A 19,661-nucleotide genomic window follows, 5' to 3' on the forward strand; every position below is an offset into this window, starting at 1 on the left:
TTTAATAACATACCAATTATGATATAATTATCCTAGCTACACTGGGTGCTTTCATATGTATTATTTTATTTAATGTATTCAACAATTCCATGAAGAGGATACTACTCCTTCTATCCTACGAATAACACAACAGAGTGGATGAAGTGTCCTGTTGAACAGGACACACTGCTTGCTGAGTAGTTGGGGTGTAATTTAAATAGAGTCTGATTTCAGGGCCTTCAGCCTTAACGTTATGTTCTCAGGTAGCAAAGAAGAGTCTTGATGTAATTCCTTCCAATGTTCTGGAGGGCGCAGTTGTTTCAACTAGTGTGCTAACTAGTACTCCACAGGAGGAACCTCTAGTAACCCACACCTAATCTCCCTGGCGCAGGACAAAGCGAGGGTTCGCAAACACCACACTATAAAGCAGACTCTGCCAGTCTCCTGCACTTTTGAAATCTAACTCATTTTTTCCAGATGAGACTGGATAAAAACAGTTCCTGTTTCTTTAGGATAGACAGAATTTTCTTTAAATAATTACATTTAAAATTCCCCACGTCCTCCCAAAATTAAAGCCTAAAATGTTCAAAGAAATTAGAGAAAAAAAATAATAAAACATTAAGTCATAAGAAAACTTTTTAACAATTTGCCAGAGAACACACGTGGATGTCATATTTTAGGGAGTGGAGCTTAGTTTTCAATAGACCTCATTTAATGAAATTGAAAGCTTCTCAAAAGATCTATCACCCAAACCCAGCAGCACCAAAAGCCATGACGTTGGTGACTCAGAGACGACCCTAACTCAACATATTGGAAGAGGTGATATTAAAATGCATATTCACAGTTCACAAGGCATACCTTTAAGTCATGATTTAAACATCAGTTAAGATTTTAAGTAGAACTTCTATATCACAATTTTCACAAATTCGAATCCAATTAAAATAGATATTTAAATCACCTTAGAGTTGCCTAAAGCCAACAGGAAAATAATCTAATTTATCATACAGTACTTTATAAAATTTACCTTCAAAGTTGACTTAAATTAGTTCTAACTACTAATTATTGGATAACAAAAGTAAGGTCTCTTCCACTAGACAATTAATTACTATATAAATATTGGAGGTAATTTGCCAATAAACTTAGGAGACAAAGTATCATCTCTTTCAATATGTTTTCATTAACTCTGTGACCTGAAGGGAAAACAGTTTACCTTTAAAGCTCTCTGAACTGCGGTCTTCTTCAAGACATCAGGGTTAAATTCTAATGGGTTACTCTTTCAAGTCAGAAGAAAACGAATACGCCAAGGGTTAATAAAACATGCAATGAAGTTTATGTAAGGTTAAAGACATGAGAATTTATGGGAATAAACAACAAAAATCTTTAAACAAAACCACCAGAATTACACAAACAACCAAACACCATCTATAAAATTCCTTATGCCCAAGACTTTATCTTAGAATGAACCTTTAATCCAAAGACAGCTCCTTATCCCCTACGACTAATATTCTTTTACTACCCCCACCCTCTTGATCCTTTGTGATTTCAAAAATACAAGAGTGGGACTTTAGGAAAGGGTTCTATTTACTATTCTCTGCTGAATAAACCCCTAAAATACCAATCATAATGAAAGGTTTTATTTGAAGCACAATCAATGGGCCACAGCCACCCAAGTCACTCTCAGGCCAGGTCAGGTCCTGGAACAGCTGCTGAGATGCAGCTTCCCAGCCACCGCCCAGCAGAGGAGCTACTCCTCTCTGCTCCTTGTCCTTTTCAGGGGTAGGAGTCAGGCTGGCTGCATCCCCACAGAAGCTTCTTGGGCTCTAAATACAGTCCTATGATTACGGGTTTTATGTTTACTTTTATTGATTTTTTTTCCAATTTGTTAGTTTCTTGCCCTCAAAAGGACAAGACTGAGTTGTTTTGCAAGCTCCTTCTAGGACTAGTATTCAAGATTAAAGAATTTATCATTTTAGTTGTAATTAACTTCAAACTTGTGACAAGCTGAACTGAAGCAAAAGATTTTATAATGAAGAAAGATGGATAACTAGCCTCTCAATCTTCCATGACTGGCAGGCTGGGCCAGGAGAGAAGATGGAACATGTGGCCAGGCAGGAATTCACATGACCCTAAAGCTGCCGGTGGAGCTCTCAAAAGTCCCTGGATCTACTGTGTCCATATCTGGGTGGAGCCTGGACAAGGGCATCCTTCACATACTTCCCAGGGGCTCATACACAATGAGGATGGGAACTCCGCTGCCCAGAAGGACTCACGTTCTTCAGATATACTACAAACCCTTCCTGAAGCTCACTTTTGGATAGATATGGCCTGTACCAAAGACACTTAATATTCTAACATGCATCAAGTAAAGTAAAACAAGGAGAGAGGCTGTGGCCTGTAGGTAGGGGTTGCAGGAGAAGCTGTGTAAGGTGGTGGACAGCTGTGTGGCTCTGGGGATGAGGCAGACTAGATCATGCAAGTGCTTCAGGCAGGTGCCCTCTCGGGAGGCCTCTGGAGTTACCCATCTTGCAGCCATGGGCCACTCACCATCAGGAAGCAGTGGGAGCCACCTGTGTTTTTTGTTTTGTTATTTATTTATTTATTTATTTATTTTTTTAAGACGGAGTCTTGCTCTGTCACCAGGCTGGAGTGCAGTGGCGCCATCTCCGCTCACTGCAACCTCTACCTCCCAGGTTCAAGCAATTCTCCTGCCTCTGCCTCCCGAGTGGCTGGAACTACAGGTGTGCGCCACCACGCCTGGCTAATTTTTTGTATTTTTTTTTTTTAAGTAGAGATGGGGTTTCACCATGTTGGCCAGGATGGTCTTGATCTCCTGACCTCGTGATCCACCCACCTCAGCCTCCCAAAGTGCTGGGATTACAGGCGTGAGCCACCGCGCCCGGCCTTTTTTTTTTTTTTTTTTTAAATGACAGCCAAAATAACTTGCACAAAGCTCCTAACATCATTAGGCCTAGGGGCCTCCACAGTGGTGGCTATTATCCAGCTAGCACTGTTATGTTTAAGGCATCAGTGCAAATACCACTCATCTCAGATTAATTCCATATACAGACTGATGAATCTATAAACTTAATAAAGTGACAATAAATGCACTTTGCGCTAGGGTGGAGTGGACAGGAGGCGCCAAGCGCCCAAACTGTGGGCCCACGCTGAGTTCCAATCCCAGCTCTGCCACGCACTGACCCCGTGCCTGGGAATCTCTAGTCTGTGTCATCTGGGTTCTTGGTGTTGTCTTAATTTCCTTATCTGTAAAGTGATAATGAGGGTCTGGGGATTAAACATGTAGCACCCTGGGACCCCTGCCTGGCTCCTGGAAAGTGCTCAGTAAGTATGCTGTCATATCAGGCTTAAGATGCCAAAGCTGGCCACCATAAGTCAGAGAAAGTCCTCTTGTTCAAGCCTGAAATTAAAACCCAGGATTTCATCAAAAGAAGGAAGGCAAAGTTCTAAGAGTCCACATTATGAAGAGGTCGTTTCCAGCCTGGGAGAAATTCCTGTTGTCCTAAGTTTGCAGATGGGGATTGCTGGTGGTAATGCACTCCTGGAAGTGGAATTCAAGGTGCTTTTGAGTGGGTAGGAAGTAAGAGAGCACTGGGTAGGTAGCCATCAAAGCCTTCACCAGCGACAGCCAGGGTCTCAGCCCTCTGGGGAAAACTGGTGAAGCACTGATCTGGCTTCATGTTGAAATCCAACGGGTGGGGAAAAAGTTCAAATTTGTTTTACAGAACATCTTAGGTGATGCATATGTTCTAATAAGGAAGTACACTGTGCAACTTGGATAATGCTGCAGGAAAGCTGATTTTGGTAACCCTCCTGATACGAGGTCAGAGATATTTCCTTTCTGCAAAAGGAAGCAGTTGCAGGATGGGAAAAAGTAACTTGGAAAAGCTATTGGAGATAAACTAACAGTTTACACAGTGGAGCTATGTTGTCATGTTTATACTAGTCTATGATGAAATTTTCTGCTATCACCAAAAGCAAAAAATTATTTTCTTAAAAGTAACAGAATATGCTGCTATTATGTACTGCTGACCCCATTTTTACTTTAAAAAGGCCTTAGACATATCTGAGTAGACAGCCAGAGAGACTACATGGTTACCACTTACTATTGGTGTGACTGAACAGCTTACCTAACCCTTCAGGGTCTTGATTTTCCTCATCTATAAGATAGGGCAAAATACCTGTTCTTCCAGTGAGAAGACTTGGACACGGGGCAGGGAACATCACATACTGGGGGCTGTCAGGGGGTGGGGGGCTGGGGGAGGGATAGCATTAGGAGAAATACCTAATGTAAATGATGAGTTGTAAACCAACATGGCACATGTATACCTATGAATTGAACCTGCACGTTGTGCACACGTACCTTAGAATTTAAAAGTAAAATTTAAATAAATAAATAAACAAAATACCTGCTCTTCAAGTTTTGCCCCTTACTCTTCCCCTACTTTAAAAAATAAGAATAGGCCGGGCGCGGTGGCTCATGCCTGCAATCCCAGCACTTTGGGAGGCCAAGGCGGGCGGATCACAAGGTCAGGAGATCGAGACCATCCTGGCTAACACGGTGAAACACTGTCTCTACTAAAAATACAAAAAATTAGTCGGGCGTGGTGGTGGGTGCCTGTAGTCCCAGCTACTCGGGAGACTGAGGCAGGAGAATGGCGTGAACCTGGGAGGCGGAGCTTGCAGTGAGCTGAGATCCGGCCACTGCACTCCAGTCTGGGCAACAGAGCGAGACTCCGTCTCAAAAAAAAAAAAAAAGAAAGAATAAACTGAGAATGCATAGGGAAATCCTTTGGAAATAGAAATGAAAATTCTACAAAAATGCAAAGCACTATCAATACTCTATTAAAGGACAACTGGGCTGTAAGAATCTCACTGTCGACTGGATGAAGTCTGACCTTCTAGGCTAATGACTAAGACGCCCCCGGTGGCTCTGAAGCAGGTGAAAACGGCTCTCTACTGAAAATACAGAGAACAGAACAGGAATCCAGACATACAGACCACAGGCAACATATGATGAGATGGGAACAAAGACACACTCAATTATCCACTCCGGGAAGTTCTTTATGTGTCTTAAAAGAAAGTGAATCACAAACTTAATATAGTTTTCTCCTCCCTTAGGAGCTCTGGGTAAACCATGTGAGTGAAGGCAAATTTTCATTTAAAAAATGGGTGAATTTCTATCTTCACATGACCATCACCAAGCGACTGAGAGTTGATTACACAGCAGGGTTTTCAAAGAAGGCTCTAGTTCTGACTCTTGCGTGTTTGATCAAGAAGGGATAGCAGGCCGGGCATGGTGGCTCACACTTGTAATCCCAGCACTTTGAGAGGCCGAGGCGGGTAGATTGCCTGAGGTCAGGAGTTGGAGAATAGCCTGGCCAATATGGTGAAACCCCGTCTCTACTAAAAATACAAAAATTAGCCAGGCGTGGTGGTTCGTGCCTGTAATCCCAGCTACTTGGGAGTCTGAGGCAGGAGAATCACTTGAACCTGAGAGGTGGAGGTTACAGTGAGCCAAGACCGCGCCATTGCACTCCAGCCTGGGCAAGAAGAGCAAAACTTCATCTCAAAAAAAAACAAAAACAAAAAAAAAAAAAGGAGGGGATAGATTTTAAAACAGTTTTGTGAAAGTTTACCAAAAAATTTACATCTCACATTGAGATGAACCACAAGAAAATGAATTTTAATCATTATGGCTTCATTTCTTCCTCAGGGGAGGTTTTTTTTTACTGAGCCACCAGCGGCTGAGGAATGGAGGACCGCTTCTCTACTTGCCAGGGTTGTTCATCTCATGGTCAGATGTTCTTGCCAATGTTACAACAGTGTTACAGTTCACAAAACAAGCACAAAATAAATAAAGACACAATAATTAAAATCATGCAAGAAAATAAAAGCATGCGACATCAGTCCACCGCCAGCCAACTGCGTTAGAAGTTCCAGTCCACATTCTGGCAGTTTCCAAACAGACAAAGGAAGAAAGAACCCCGGAGGACTCACAAATAGTGCTCTATAGACTGAGGCGGTATTTTCACAAAACACTAGTCCCGACGCTCGCCTCTCTTTTAAGTAGCCACACCCAAAGTTTCCCTCGTAGATGCTCTTAGGGCAGTGGAGCCAGGGGAGAAAGCAGAGAATGGTGGATTGTGGTCAATGAGAGCACCAGGAGCACCACAGACAGTGCAGAGGCAGAGCCAAAGAACCCCACAGCTCGCGGGACGCCCCTTAATCCAGCGCTGGGCACGCCGCGGCTCTGCAAAGATCCTTTGCCTCTGACGGCCACAGCACATTCCATGCACAAAGTGCCCTTTTAACAGAAGATCAATACATTCTCTTTGGGTTGTTTTTGTTTTGTTTTTTGCTTATGTGACATTATTCAAATTTCAATTTAATGTGACAAAACGCACAGTTCTAAAGAGGCCTAATCCTTTGTAGCCAATTCACTGATACTATTCTCTCTACCCTAACATAGAAACACTTCCACCAGGCATTACGGAAGCCTTTACAACAAACATTACCATGGCTAAAGCAAACAATTCTACTGTATAGAAATTCTGTGGAAAGATTAAATATGTAATGAAATAACTTTTTCCAAATTGAAATTGTAACAGATAAAGTCACAGACTTTAGACTGGAAGACTGATCAAATACCAAGGTAAATACTTTAAGAGAAATATAAGAATTCTTTTAAGAAGTTAAAATCGGTCAAGAAAGCTTCATTCAAATAAACAGTGCAATTATATACAACAAAGAGTACAATCACATCACATCCTCCCAGTATGAAATACTAGTGATCAATCATATCTTAATTGTACATCATTTTAAATAAAATGCACTGGTGCACAAATATTTACTTCATTTCTGTGCAAAGCTCAAGAAAATGCACAGTTCTCAGAACATGGAAGGTGCTGGAGGAAGCCAAGGGTGTGCATCTCGTGAACTATGGAGTGTAGTCTGACCACGGCAAGGCAAGACTACAGGGGACTGAAAGGCTGATAACTTAGGTCCAGGGTGTGTGTTGAGAAGGGAGTTAAACGCTTCTTTGCCTTCTTGTCTATCTCCCTGTAAACACTGACAAAGGGAGACAAGACACAGGAAGACAATTTATGTACAAATGCACTTGGGGGATGAGTATTTACTGTAGAGAGGCATTATGCAATAGACAACTTGGGGAGGAAAGAAACTTCTGCACCGGGTGGCAACAGTCTTTCTTCCAACAAAAGTGGCTGTGGACATGATGAAATAAAGACTGAGTGCCTAGTCAACAAGTGTACGGGCACTCCAAAATCATCAAACAAGATGCCATGACTAAGGACCACACCACTATCCTCACTAGCAGGGTTGAAGGTAGGATGACGGGAGAGCACACTATGCCTCACAAGATTGAATTAGTAAGATCTTCCTTCTCCGTGGTTAGAGTTATTACCTATAAAATGATATTTTACAGTTTTTCTCCACGAATGAACAATTCTGATACAAACAAAAGTATATGTTTCCAGGCACAGAGTGTCTTGTATCTGGCAGTAGGTCATTCTGAGACATGGCTTCCTTTTGTTCTGCAAGAAACATCCCAGGCACCCAGAGGCCGGCTCGCTCGTACAGCAGCACCGTTCTGCCACCTAATGTTTACCCCAGGGATCGCCAAGGCCCAGCCGCTCACGCACGGCCCTGCGACAGCCAGGATGAGTCTGGATTTTGTAATCAGAGCTGCTTCATTTTATTCCCATTCCAAATAGAGACAATTTCCATCCTAAGGCAACTAAGTTTTAATACTTAGTGATTTTCTAAGGAGTTATCTTCTCCTCCTAACCACTATTCATCTTCTTTTCCTATATACTGGATAAATCCAGCTAAATGTATAAACAGAAATGCATGTACTCCCAGAGCAAACACTAACGTCTCCCTCTCCACTGCCACTCTCCTGCACTTGGATGTGAAGTGAAAACACACGACGAGAACAGGTGACACAGAGTGCTGCCAAAGCAGTAGTTACGAGCAAGAGCAGTTGCTGGGAAATAAGCACCCAAAGGTGTTACCACTGTGTTACCTACCGGAAGGTTCCTTGCTGAATCCAAGTACAAGATCAGCAATGCAGAAGAAAGACCATCGTTGGCTTGGTCTTTGTCAGCTCTGATGTCTGTTAGCACCTAAAAGGATAGGAAAAAAGCCTTAGCAGCCATGTTTCCACAGGATTAGAGACCGTTTCTGTCTGATTGTATCATGTTGATTACGCTAAAATAAGAAAGGTGAGAAACCATCCAATCCATGTAATAGAGACAGAACTAAAACAATAAATACCTTTTAAATAACAAGACTATTATTCCATATATAAGTCAATTAAATGAAGCACTCAGGTGATTTCTGGCTCTACAAATCCCTGCACTTTAACAAGCACAAAACCGAAGATCTGATAAAACAGGCATGAATGACCTATACATTTCATTTCTAAAATTCCATTATCTTTAATTTATCCCTGATGCTATTGTACTGACTTAATACACAATAAGGAAAATTACTGCTATAACTGCTAAAAAAATCAAGTAGCAACACAACTGAGAGAGACCGATCTCAGTTATGAGGAGTAGTTGGTTAGGTAGTTTTCAAGAGAACACACTCCACAGCACCTTATCGAGGTTTGATGCATTTGGCATTAACGTGAGCCACTCCAGTCTCAAGTGTAGCTTCCCCTTGGGAACCTCGTCCAGAGTGAACCACTGAGGAGAAAAAATGTTTATGTTCAGCAAAAGTTCTTCTGAATCAAAAATCCAAATTAAACCCAGTCTCTACAAATGTTCCATGCTGCTCACTAACCGTGAGGCATCCACAGTTCTCAGTAACGTGAAGGCTGAGCCTCACCATATCCAGCTCTACGCTGTGGGTGCCAGTGACCGCACGTTTGGAGGCGATGACAGCAGCAGGGGTGAGCAGACCATTCTAAGTGCTTTACACGCACCAACCGCTCGACCCCAACGGAAACCCTAAGCAAGTACTAGTATCATTCCTACTTTACACATAAGAATTCAAATGTTTTCCAGCACTGTGTAGAGATAGTAAAGTCTTGTATGAATAGACTTCTTTTTTTTGAGAAAGGGGTCTTGCTATGTTGCCCAGGCTGGGCTCAAGTGATCCTCCTGCCTCAGCCTCCCCCGCAGCTGGGACCACAGGCCTACACCTGTGTCTGTAGGCAAGCATGCTCCACCAATGGCATTTAATGGAATGTACAGGACAAGAGATAATACAACATTGATTCCAAATACTGAATTTCAGTATCAAACGATGTAATCTGTTTGTTCTAATTCATCATTCTATACTAATAAAATAGTATATACACTTGTATCAGCTTAAAAATCACAAAATAATTAATCAAAGATGCTCCTCAAACGCGAAGTGATAGATGCCATGAGCAGGACTATCCATCCAGTGCCTGGCACACTCAGGAAAACAAGATGTCACGGCCAATGAATGCTGAACACTCAAGGGAGGGAAACGTGTGATTATGAAAGCAGCAGAATTTAACATTTTTGTTTAATTTTTCTTCACTTATCTAAATCTTACCCACCTTTTAGAAGCCACCACAAATGTTTTCTTTTTGATTCTTTTTATTCTGAGAGCAATAAAATGGTGGAAATCGAGTCTCCTTGCCATGAATTCCCACTGTCTCTACAGGCATCTCTCACGAGAGACGCCTCACTGGCCGCACTGTGCCTTCTCCAACCACCTGAAAATCTCCATCACTAGGGGGCATCTCGCACATCCCTGCCCTTACTCCTGCAGGGAATCGCTTGTTTGTCTGCAATAACGTCAGTTTATGCTTCATATCCGTAAGGATTCCCAGCATATGGTAGGTACTCAACACGCACCTGAATGGACTCTTAAATTTCTTTCTTTCATTTGGTATTTCTAAAAGGCCTAAATTCTTAGTATTTGTGACGTAAATGCCGTTCATGTCATACTAATTAGGATTCCTGCACTGTGTGATGGTGAAGGGGTGGTTCGTGGCCGCTCCGGCACAGGGCAGGGACTCCGTCAACAACTGTCAATAAACCAACACTCCAGGGAAACTTACTTCATCTAAAAGGCGCTCCTTTTCAACTTCAATGAGATCAATCATAAGACTATAAAAATAACAATACGACAACTTTAGAACATAGAAACACATTTCTTCCTGAAACAACCTTAAGCATTTGTCTAGGAACAAGCACTCCAGAAATGCAACAAAATGCTAATAATTTATCAAGGAACAGACTATTCTTCCACAAGCTTCCTCCAGCTCACCCCCAGTGTCAGGAGAGTAAGAGTGAGGTAGAGTTTCTGTGAGCTCAGAATACTGAGTTTGACCCAGCTGAGGTTAGAGTTGTAAAACAAAAACAACTCATCTTCCCTACAATGTTATATGCATCAAAAAATGTTAAAAGCATCTCAACCCTCTTATTTTATACATCCTCTCGGTAGGGTTGTGTGTTACTGTGGATTCCTCACTTGCACAGTGAACGCTAACCTCACCTTCCCCTACCCTTGCTTCAGGCTCTAGACCCACGTTGCACCGAGCCCGATGGACGCCCTCACTCGGTGCGTCTGAGAGGAGGCCCATTCCAGTTCCCCTAAACCTCCTGTACTTCCAAGATTGGCACCACCCGCAGATGCCAGATACAACTAGATGGCACCTGATCTATCCCTGTCCGGCTTAAAATCTCTCAACTGTTCCTAGTTGTCCTAGGAAGTCTTATGAACTCTGAAGTCAGGCCATAACATGCAAGGCCATTCTTCATGAGGTATGAACCTCTCCAATGTACTCTATCCTACTTCTTTTTTGCCACAATTAATTCAGTCAAATAGTAACTTAATTAAATTAGAAATAATTGATATTATTAACAAATGGTGGTCAAACAACCATTTTAAAAGTTTATTTTTAAAGCTATACTAGTTGTTCAATTGAAGTGAACAAATCAATATTTATTTTCCCAATGTGAATTACTATATCCTGAAAAAATTAATACAGCAACTCAAAAAACTTAAAAAACCCATTTTTGCAATCTGAAATAGAACTCTCCACTAGAACTCAGCACGGGGGAGGTTCTGCATGTAGCTAGCTATTAAGCCTTGTAAAGAAAGAAAGTGCCCCTCAGAAAGAGTTTTTAATTTATTTAACTTTAATTAACTTAAGGCTAGTGGCTGCTGTAATGGACAGCACAGATCTAGCAGATTCACTTCTCTTAAATGTGAAACTTTTAGGAATCAAAATGTTTTAAGAAATCCAAGGTGAAACAATTGTAGTATCTAAGAACCATTTAATGAATATATAACAAGCATATAAATGTATTTTAAAACATATTTTTTATTTAAAAAAAAAAAACCGACCCCATGCCCTCCTCCAATAACCACGAAGGGTTTTAATTACCTTCCTAAAAAGTCATCCTTGTCTGGGTCTTCATCAAAGAGCTCAATCTCTAATTCTTGTCCAGGATGTTCATACACTAAAGCCTAAAACATCAACGGTGAGTAGTTAAGCACATTTTTACTAATAGAGTCATACACGGAGTATGATGACTGATGACTGTGGTAAATATGACCACGTACTTTTCTCTCGTGGTAAATCCTTATTTATTTATTTATTTATTTTTGGAGATGGAGTGTCGCTCTGTCGCCCAGGCTGGAGTGCAGTGGCACAATCTCGGCTCACTGCAACCTCCGCCTCCCGGGTTCAAGCGATTCTCCTGCCTCAGCCTCCCAAGCAGCTGGGATTACAGCACGTGCCACCACATCCAGCTTATTTTTGTACTTTTAGTAGAGACAGGGTTTCACCATGTTGGCCAGGCTGGTCTCGAACTCTTGACCTTAAATGATCCACCCACCTCGGCCTCCCAAAGTGTTGGGATTACCAGTGTGAGCCACTGCACCCAGCCAGTAAATTCTTTTTAGAACACTTATTTTCTTATTGTCAAGTCACACACACCTCTTGATGCGGGAGGTCACTGAAACACCTGCCACACAGTAACAGTCTACTGCGCTTGTTTCTAGGGATCCCGGACCGTGTCTACCGCGCTTGTTTCTAGGGATCCTGGACCGTGTCTACTGCGCTTGTTTCTAGGGATCCCGGATTGTGTCTCAATAGGTCAAGTTCAATCACTCCAAAACAAGGTCATGGTATGTCACCACAAGCTTGGTGCAAGGCAAGAGACAGACCAAAGATCCAGGACACATCGCTCTAGTCCTGAAGTGGCTCCACTCAGATGCTATCTTGGAATAACCACAAGTTGTCTGCTTAGCACCACTCAGGGTAAGAAATTGGCAAGAGACCAGACTGACAAAGGAGTCAGGGAGAGGAAACCAGTGGAGTATAAACCGTACGACTGTCCTGAAGGGCAATTCTACAGATATATCAGTCCTTTAAAAACTGGTGGAGTGTAAATCACGCGACTATCCTGAAGGGTAATTCTACAGATATTTCAGTCCTTTAAAAATGCATAACTCTTGATCCAGCAATTTCACTTTAAAGAGCTTTTATCTGGGGAAAACTTGGCTGAGTGAAGAAAGAGACACTCACATTCTACTTGTACAGCACTGTTTGTAATGCCGACCTGAATGCCCTAGGCCTCTCTGGGTAAACAGATGAAGGTGTCTATTCAATGGAATGGTTATTAAAAATCATGTAGATCTCTATTCATTGACATGTGAAGATGTCCTAATTTTTAAAAAAACTTGCAAGGAGGTATATAACTAACCTCATTTTTGTGTTTACTGCATTAATAACTGCACGTAACATTTTTTTTTTTTTTTTTTTTTTTTGAGACGGAGTCTCGCTCTGTTGCCCGGGCTGGAGTGCAGTGGCCGGATCTCAGCTCACTGCAAGCTCCGCCTCCCGGGTTTACGCTATTCTCCTGCCTCAGCCTCCCGAGTAGCTGGGACTACAGGCGCCCGCCACCTCGCCTGGCTAGTTTTTTGTATTTTTTAGTAGAGATGGGGTTTCACCATGTTAGCCAGGATGGTCTCGATCTCCTGACCTCGTGATCCGCCCATCTCGGCCTCCCAAGGTGCTGGGATTACAGGCTTGAGCCACCGCACCCGGCCGCACGTAACATTTTATACTTAGAAAGACAAGCTACTCACGTTATGAAAAATATTTTGCTGATCATTTAGTATGATAGCATTACATAATTAAGGTTTAAAACATTACCTGTTGACATGACAAGAATGTTGTGTAGTAGGGAGAGAAGGTATGACACTTTTTAAATTTGAGAAATTAAACAAGGAACATTGAAATGATGGCCTAAATTAGCCACAGTCCCACATGACCATGCTGGAATGAGAGCTTGGCCACCCCGCTCAGGGCTCAGCCCACCGCCCCAGCGACACAGCGGACACGACACCCTACCTCATAGACTTCATTCCACTTTGGACTGAGGTTCTCCTTGATGACTTTGCTTTGGAAGATTTGGTTGCCAACTCTAATGATTCCATAGGGGTCTGACTTCCCTTTGACAAGTCCCTTAAGGTAAGTGTCTTTCCCCTGAAGGTCCTGAGCTTCAATAAAATGTATCCTTAGAACACCCTGAAAAGAAGAACAAACTGAAGTTTAGACCCTTGGCTGGCTCGTTTAACTGGCGTGGAAGATAGCTACGTGTCTGGCTCTGTCTCAAGAACTGGGCATGCAGAGGGAACAAAGACCCTCCTCTGGTGCCAATTACGTCCCAGCAGCAGGGAAACGCGGTAAGCATGTACAGGAGAAGCAGGTGCTGAGAAAAACAAGAGCAGGGCAAGGCAGCAGTGCCCGGGCGGGGCTGGCTCAGAGGAGAACAGAGGGGCTTCTGGAGTGATGATCCCTCCACAGAGACACGAGGACGGGCAGCCCCACGTGGCGCTCCTGGCAGAGGGATGCTGAGTGCAGAGGACCCAGCACAGCACTGTGCTTATCTCAAGGAGGCTGGTGACACAGGCCACCAAGCTGTACTAGATCCTGGTGCTACAGTGAGTAATAACACGAGAGGTTGTATCAGACCTGTCACTAAGCATTAGACATGCAGTAACTATGCTGTTCCATTTTTAGAATAATCCTATGAAATGGTGTCATTAAACTTATTTTAGAGAGAATAGGCCGGGCGCGGTGGCTCAAGCCTGTAATCCCAGCACTTTGGGAGGCCGAGGCGGGCGGATCACGAGGTCAGGAGATCGAGACCATCCTGGCTAACATGGTGAAACCCCGTCTCTACTAAAAATACAAAAAACTAGCCGGGCGTGGTGGCGGGCGCCTGTAGTCCCAGCTACTCGGAGGCTGAGGCAGGAGAATGGCCTGAACCTGGGAGGCGGAGCTTGCAGTGAGCCAAGATCGCGCCACTGCACTCCAGCCTGGGTGACACAGCGCGAGACTCCGTCTCAAAAAAAAAAAAAAAAAAAAAAAAAAAAAAAAAAAAAAAAAAAAAAAGAGAGAATAAAACTGCAACTTTGAAATACGTATTAGTCATAGACTTCAAACATACTCTTGGCCAGACGCGGTGGCTCATGCCTGTAATCCCAACACTTTGGAAGACTGAGGTGGGCAGATCACTTGAGGCCAAGAGTTCAAGACCAGCCTGGCCAACATGGCAAAACCCCATCTCTACTAAAAATACAAAAAATTTAGCCAGGCATCGTGGCACATGTCTGTAGTCCTAGTTACTCAGGAGGCTGGGCTGTAAGAATCACTTGAACCCAGGAGGCAGAGCTTGCAGTGAGCTGAGATGGCGCCACTGCACTCCAGCCTGAGCGACAGAGCAAGACCCTGTCTCAAAATAAACAAACAAACAAACATAGTCCTTTCCCTAAAATACTGTTTTATTGATAAAAGAATAAAAAATTCCCTCTTATTTCTTCCAAGGCAAACAAAGATGTTCAAGTCACCTTTTGGTAGGAAGCATTCTGCCCCCACAGATCCTTTTATAAAATTACAGAGTGATGGCCGGGCGCGGGGCGCGGGGCGCGGGGACTCACGCCTGTAAGACCAGCACTTTGGGAGGCCAAGGTGGGTGGATCATGAGGTCAGGAGATCAAGACCATCCTGGCAAGCACAGTGAAACCCCCTCTCTACTAAAAAACAAAAATTAGCCGGGCATGGTGGTGGGCGCCTGTAGTCCCAGCTACTCGGGAGGCTGAGGTGGGAGAATGGTGCGAACCCGGGAGGCAGAGCTTGCAGTGAGCCGAGACTGCGCCACTGAACTCCAGTCTGGGTAACAGAGCGAGACTCTGTCTCAAAAAAATAAATAAATAAATAAATAAATAAATCACAGAGTGATATTCCTCATTCAGTCAGCACAGGAATACATGTCCCTCCACAGAGGAACACACTTCAAAAACTCGAAGCAGCTCTTGTTTATATTTTCATACGTCTAAAGCTGGGATAATCTGGCCACATCTATTGAGGGCACTGGCTGTTAGGCCCATGTAGCTAAGGGCAGCCAGATCCAGGCACGCTCAGGTGCTCACCTGTACTCAGAGCATGAGAGACTTAGGTGCAGAGGAGCACGAGGATTTCTACATGTAAAGGGATTCCTGCATTTCCAGAGGTGAGAGTCAGAAGTTAAGGAAAAAAGACATTCTTTTCTAATATACAGCATCACATTAAAGCTGTTGAATGCCAATGATATAACCAATTTGAGCACCAAATTAACTGGCATATTGTTACTTTTAAAAAATATAAGGATGCCTCTGCGTGTCTGTTAACTTGTGCACCATTATTTAGATCTAATTAAACCAGAAAAAGTAAAAAGGCATCAGGAGAAAGCGATCTGCTTCTACTTCAGCGAACAAAAAAAAAAAAACAATATACCCACTGAAACAGGACCAACTTACCACGTCCTGTTTCAGTAAAAACAAATAACGTGGTGTGCACTGCTTACTACAGACACCACCACGATGGTAATGCTCACTTGGCTTCTGGAGTCCAAAGTCCAGGTAGACTAAATAGACACGGGATCCAACACCTGAGTGACTGAAAAGCTCTCTTTAGCCCATGAGAGATCCTTCACTCCACCCACCCCTTCCACAGTCAGCAGAAGGAATCTCATGTTCTTGACTACCTTGCAGTTATTTATTTCGTTTGCTCAAATGAAGGTGACATCAGTATCTGCAACCAGCTCTGTGTGCGGGTGCTGTCCCATTTTATAGACGATGAAACTGTGGCCCAGCTACGCCAAGTAATGTGCCCACAAAAGCAAAGCTACAGCTAAACTCAGGAGCTGCGACAAAAATCTAGTTCTGTTCTTTCCATTTTATCCAGGTCAGCTGTTATATCAGTGCTGCTTCTACCAGGTTACTCATTAAATGGCTTCAGAGGCAACAGAATTCTAACAGCTGAGAGAAAATATACGAGTTATTATACGAAGCTCTCATCATGACTGCCAGGAACACTGGTGCCTGTCCATTTTAATAAAAGGGCTGTCCATTTTAATAAAAACAAATGCAGTATGTGCGTCTGAGGTAACTAAGATGTCTGTGCCATGTACCTCTGCAGATTTAAATCTCTACCGGCCCCTCTGAGGAACACAGCTCTGGGGGGAGAACCATCCTGCTATCTCTGTGACGAGCTTTAGGGTCAGCGCCCATCAGTCAAGTCTCTTAAGGAGAGTGGCGGACGAGCAACAGTCAAGGCATCAAGACCCATGTGGCAAGCTGGCCGCTGGAGAGACAAAGAGTCATGGCACCCAATGCCACACCCACAGGCAGCCAAGATCTGTCTTTCAATGTGAGTGGATGCCAGGACACGCTTACCTTTGGTACAGGAAACCGCAACTGAGCTATTTGAACTTCACTGACAAGTGGAACGGTGATTCGATTGGGAAGCACCAGATAATTTGATATCATATCCGAAATGATAGTATCTGATAAACCACTGTTCGTTGGGAGACAAAAAGAGCAAAAGGACCATCAGACATGCGAACACTTCTCTCAACACCGACAACAGACTTACCACGAGTATGATGTAACGTCCCGCTTATTTACAGGGTAGGAGTTACCTCATTTCTCCCGTGCAGTATTTACAACCCTCATTGCAATACTTCAGCTGTGATACTACTATGGAGACTATGATACAGAATTTATCTGTAGAACACAAGGTAAAATTCTAGTTATTGCACAAGTAATTGTGGTTTTTGCAAATAAAATGGCAAAAACCACAAATACTTTTGCACCAACCTAATACACTTCATAATTTCCTAAACAACATTTAATGTATTCCTACTTCATCGCAGATTGTATACTTATTTACTAAAATACACTTCACTGACTTTTTTAACATAAAATATTTCAAACATACATATATAAGTACAGAGAATAATATTCACTGGCCCATTCTTGTTTATACACACATCCCATTTCTCCATTGTTGTATACTCGCCCCCATTGAAGGAGAACTTACTTTGTTCTCTCTTATCCATTATCCAACACTTCGAGTATTGAACACATTAATAAGTTTGAAATACATCACTGCACAGCAAACTAAGTAAAGTGAATACAATTGCTTAGGCTAAAGGAAAAAATATACTTGCTTTTTTTTTGAAACAGAGTTTTGCCCTTGTTGCCCAGGCTGGAGTACAATGGCATGATCTCAGCTCACTGCAACCTCCAGCTCCCGGGTTTAAGCAATTCTTCTGCCTCAGCCTCCGAAGTAGCTGGGATTACAGGCACGTGCCACCATGACTGGTTAATTTTGTATTTTTAGTAGAGACAAGGTTCACCATGTCGGCCAGGTTGGTCTCGAACTCTTGACCTCAGGTGAACCACCCGCGTTGGCCTCCCAAAGTGCTGGGATTACAGGCGTGAGCCACCATGCCTGGTCAAAGATGTACTTTTAATATATCTTTTTTGGCCGGGCATGGTGCCTCACGCCTGTAATCCCAACACTTTGGGGAGGCGAAGGTGGGAGGATCGCTTGAGCCCAGGAGCTGGAGACTAGCCTGGGCAACACAGAGCGAGACCCCCTCATCTCTACTTAAACAAACAAACATATATGTATCCTATTCTCTAGGGTAACCGTGAGAATTAAATAATGCGTACGTGGCAGCACTTTTAAAAACATTTATAAACGTAAGTTTCATTGCTGTATAACACCTTTACCTGAACTTTGAAGTTGCAAAAGTACTTTGCTTCTCGCCAGTAAAGTTTTAGATGCTAAAATTATTAACATAAATAATTACAAACAAAAATAACCACTGAGACAGTGATAATCATGAACGTTCAACAAATAAAGTCCAAGCACCCACTGCAGGACAGTATCCACATGTGATGACCCAGCACCTCAAGGACTTTACAGTTTAATATGGAAAAAAAACTTGAAAAGCCCCCCAGAAGAAAAACCGTATGTAGCACTATTCTACTTATGAACAGTTCAGTTATTCAGATAGTTAATACTCCCAGAGATTCGGAGGGCTTCAGCCAGCAGATGCAGGCTGTGTGTTCACCACGCAGGGGCAGGACCCACCCACCTTTCTCCCACACAGACTCCCGGCCTCGGAGGCCACAGCAGCTGACAGAGCTCCCTAGGGGGGGCCCTCGCTGTGCCTCCTCAGCCCACCACGCCCCGCACGGCCCCGAACTGTCGGGGTGTGGATGCTGCTCCCCTAGTCTCCACAGAAGCGTCTCCTGTACTGGTTACGTTCTTGGGAGTCACTGTTTCCCTGTGTGTCCTTCGGAACCACGACTGCTCATCGCCTGTATTTTGTTTCCACCATAATCTTCGCCCTTCTCACGCCTTCAACACTCAGCTCAGAGCCGCTTATCAAAACACAGCAGATATTTAACAGGGATAGCCCAAAGTCATGGTGCAGTGAAGGAATTCAGGCATTATTCTTACACTACAACGTCTGGGGTTTCTTTTTATAATCAATTAATATAGCATGTGGATGCTCATTTTATAAAGATTGGTACAAGATTTCATTATGTTAAGTTCATATTTATTTTTAAAATTTCTTTCTTTTTTGAGACAGAGTCTCACTCTGTTGCCCAGGCTGGAGTGCAATGGCGTGATATTGGCTCATTGCAACCTCCACCTCCCGAGTAGCTGGGATTACAGGCGTGTGCCCACGCTCAGCTAATTTTTGTATTTTTATTAGAGATGGGACTTCACCATGTTGGCTAGGCTGGTTTCAAACTCCCGACCTCAGGCGATCCACCTGCCTCAGCCTCCCAAAGTGCTGGGATTACAGGTGTGAGTCACTGCATTTGGTCTCACAGTTATTTAATATTCACTTTTATAACCTAAGAGTTGCTATAGCTGTGATTTATTTGATAGACTCAGTGAGAACTAGTCGCCCCAATTTTACATACATACCTATTAAATTTCAGTACATAACATTTATGTAAACATAATTGTATTATATAAAATCTACATAATTGTGTATAAATTATGTATATCTATATATATAAACTCAGAAGAGATATTTTTACATCTCCCTTTTATACAGCAGCCTATTTTTTGAATGGTGTATGTGTATTTATCTGTTATATAAGGATATATTTTTAATGACATAATTCTATATATAGGAGTATATTTTTGTATTACATATATAAAATTTACATAAAAGACAAGAGGAGCTGGGTGCAGTGGTTCATTATATTACATATATAAAAAATCTACAAAGAAGAGAGAGAAGCGGGAGCAGTGGTTCAAGTCTATAGTTCTGCTACTTGGGAGGTTGAGG

The 19,661-nt window shown here is 42.9% G+C and overlaps 1 protein-coding gene across 2 annotated transcripts in view; it reads right to left on the reverse strand.

The window, feature by feature from the left end:
* The window catches only part of ESYT2 (extended synaptotagmin 2), a 100,183-nt gene that overhangs the window by 21,143 nt on the left and 59,379 nt on the right, over nt 1-19,661 (reverse strand). Inside the window, exons 8-14 of one of the 2 annotated variants that reach the window (XM_025378901.1) lie at nt 16,735-16,855; nt 13,367-13,543; nt 11,393-11,475; nt 10,061-10,109; nt 8,619-8,708; nt 8,046-8,141; nt 1,190-1,252 (exon numbers count right to left, since the gene is read on the reverse strand). In XM_025378901.1, coding sequence (XP_025234686.1) covers nt 1,190-1,252; nt 8,046-8,141; nt 8,619-8,708; nt 10,061-10,109; nt 11,393-11,475; nt 13,367-13,543; nt 16,735-16,855 — 679 coding nt within the window. The remainder of the gene's footprint in view (nt 1-1,189; nt 1,253-8,045; nt 8,142-8,618; nt 8,709-10,060; nt 10,110-11,392; nt 11,476-13,366; nt 13,544-16,734; nt 16,856-19,661) is intronic. The other variant, XM_025378900.1, reaches the window with a different exon arrangement.

The sequence above is a fragment of the Theropithecus gelada genome, chromosome 3 (assembly GCF_003255815.1).
Source record: "Theropithecus gelada isolate Dixy chromosome 3, Tgel_1.0, whole genome shotgun sequence".
Lineage (NCBI taxonomy): Eukaryota > Metazoa > Chordata > Mammalia > Primates > Cercopithecidae > Theropithecus > Theropithecus gelada.